The sequence below is a fragment of the Pezoporus wallicus genome, unplaced genomic scaffold, assembly GCF_028554395.1.
Source record: "Pezoporus wallicus isolate ANWC-B61680 ecotype Strahan unplaced genomic scaffold, APGP_CSIRO_Pwel_v1 contig_11777, whole genome shotgun sequence".
Classification (NCBI taxonomy): Eukaryota; Metazoa; Chordata; class Aves; order Psittaciformes; family Psittacidae; genus Pezoporus; species Pezoporus wallicus.
The window spans coordinates 1-1,438 of NW_026643055.1; the positions used below are offsets into that span (position 1 = coordinate 1).

General features: G+C 59.7%; 1 protein-coding gene across 1 annotated transcript; it reads right to left on the reverse strand.

Annotated features, from left to right (window-relative positions):
* Window positions 1–4: 4 nt before the first annotated feature.
* LOC130592326 (receptor tyrosine-protein kinase erbB-3-like) lies at window positions 5–691 on the reverse strand (the record flags this gene model as incomplete). Its single annotated transcript, XM_057396567.1, has 3 exons — window positions 509–691; window positions 221–397; window positions 5–133 (listed from the first exon to the last, which is right to left on the reverse strand). Coding segments are annotated over exons 1-3 (489 nt in total), but the record flags the coding sequence as incomplete, so codon positions are not given.
* Window positions 692–1,438: the final 747 nt, after the last annotated feature.

Here is a 1,438-nt window from a genome sequence, read left to right on the forward strand (position 1 = left end):
AGTTGAGCAGCACGAAGAGCGCAAACTGCTCCTCGTAGAACTGGGTCCCGCGGATCACGCGCAGGTTCCGCAGCGGCAGCGCCGCGAACACGTTCATGGCGATCAGGATGTAGCCCGTGACCTCCCGGATGGTCTGCGGCAGGGGCACAGCACCCCCGGCGTCACCCGGGGGCCACATCCTGCGCACCCTCCCTTCCCCGTGCCCCCCCCAGCACCGCACCTGCAGGAAGGACAGGTCCTGCGTGTGGTCGATGAGGACGATCTCCAGGTTGCCCAGCACCACCTCGCAGTTGTTGTACATCTTGTGCAGGGTCTGGTACTGGTGCTGAGCGTCCCCGGTCACGCTCAGCCCGTTCAGGGTCCCCGCACACACTGCGGGCACAGCGGCGTCCCTCAACTGCGGCCACGGCCCCCCCTTGAGCCCATGTCCCCTCCTTGATGTTCATGTGCCCCCTTGATGTCAATGTCCCCCCATTGATGTCCATGTTCCCGTTGATGTCCATGTCACCCCACTGATGTCTGTGTCCCTAATGGTGCCCATGTCCCCCCCTTTGATATCCATGCCCCCCTTGATGTCCATGCTCCCCTTGATGTCCATGCCCCCAATGGTGCCCATGTCCCCCCCTTTGATATCCATGCCCCCCTTGATGTCCATGCTCCCCTTGATGTCCATGCCCCCAATGGTGTCCATGTCCCCTTATTGACATCCATGTCCCCCCATTGATGTCCATGTTCCCGTTGATGTCCATGTCCCCCCACCGATGTCTGTGTCCCTAATGGTGCCCATGTCCCCCCCTTGATGTCCATGCCCCCAATGGTGCCCATGTCCCCCCCTTTGATATCCATGCCCCCCTTGATGTCCATGCCCCCATTGATGTCCATATCCCCCCCTTGATGTCCATGTCCCTCCCTTATTAACGTAAATGTCCCCCCATTAATGTCCACATCCCCCAATGATGTCCATGTCCCCCCGATGTCCATGTCCTCTAATTGATGTCCATGCCCCCATTGATGCCCATGTCCCCCCATTGACGTCCATGTCCCCCCCTGATGTCCATGCCCCCACTGATGTCCACATCCCCCCATTGATGTCCATGCCCCCACTGATGTCCACATCCCCCCCATTGATGTCCACGTCCCCCCCACTGATGTCCACATCCCCCCACTGATGTCCACATCCCCCCATTGATGTCCACGTCCCCCCATTGACGTCCATGTCCCCCCCGATGTCCATCCCCCCATTGATGTCCACATCCCCCCATTGATGTCCATGCCCCCATTGATGTCCACATCCCCCCATTGATGTCCACATCCCCCCATTGATGTCCATTGATGTCCATGCCCCCATTGATGTCCATGTCCCCCCATTGACGTCCATGTCCCCCCCGATGTCCATCCCCCCATTGATGTCCACATCCCCCCATTGATGTCCATGCCC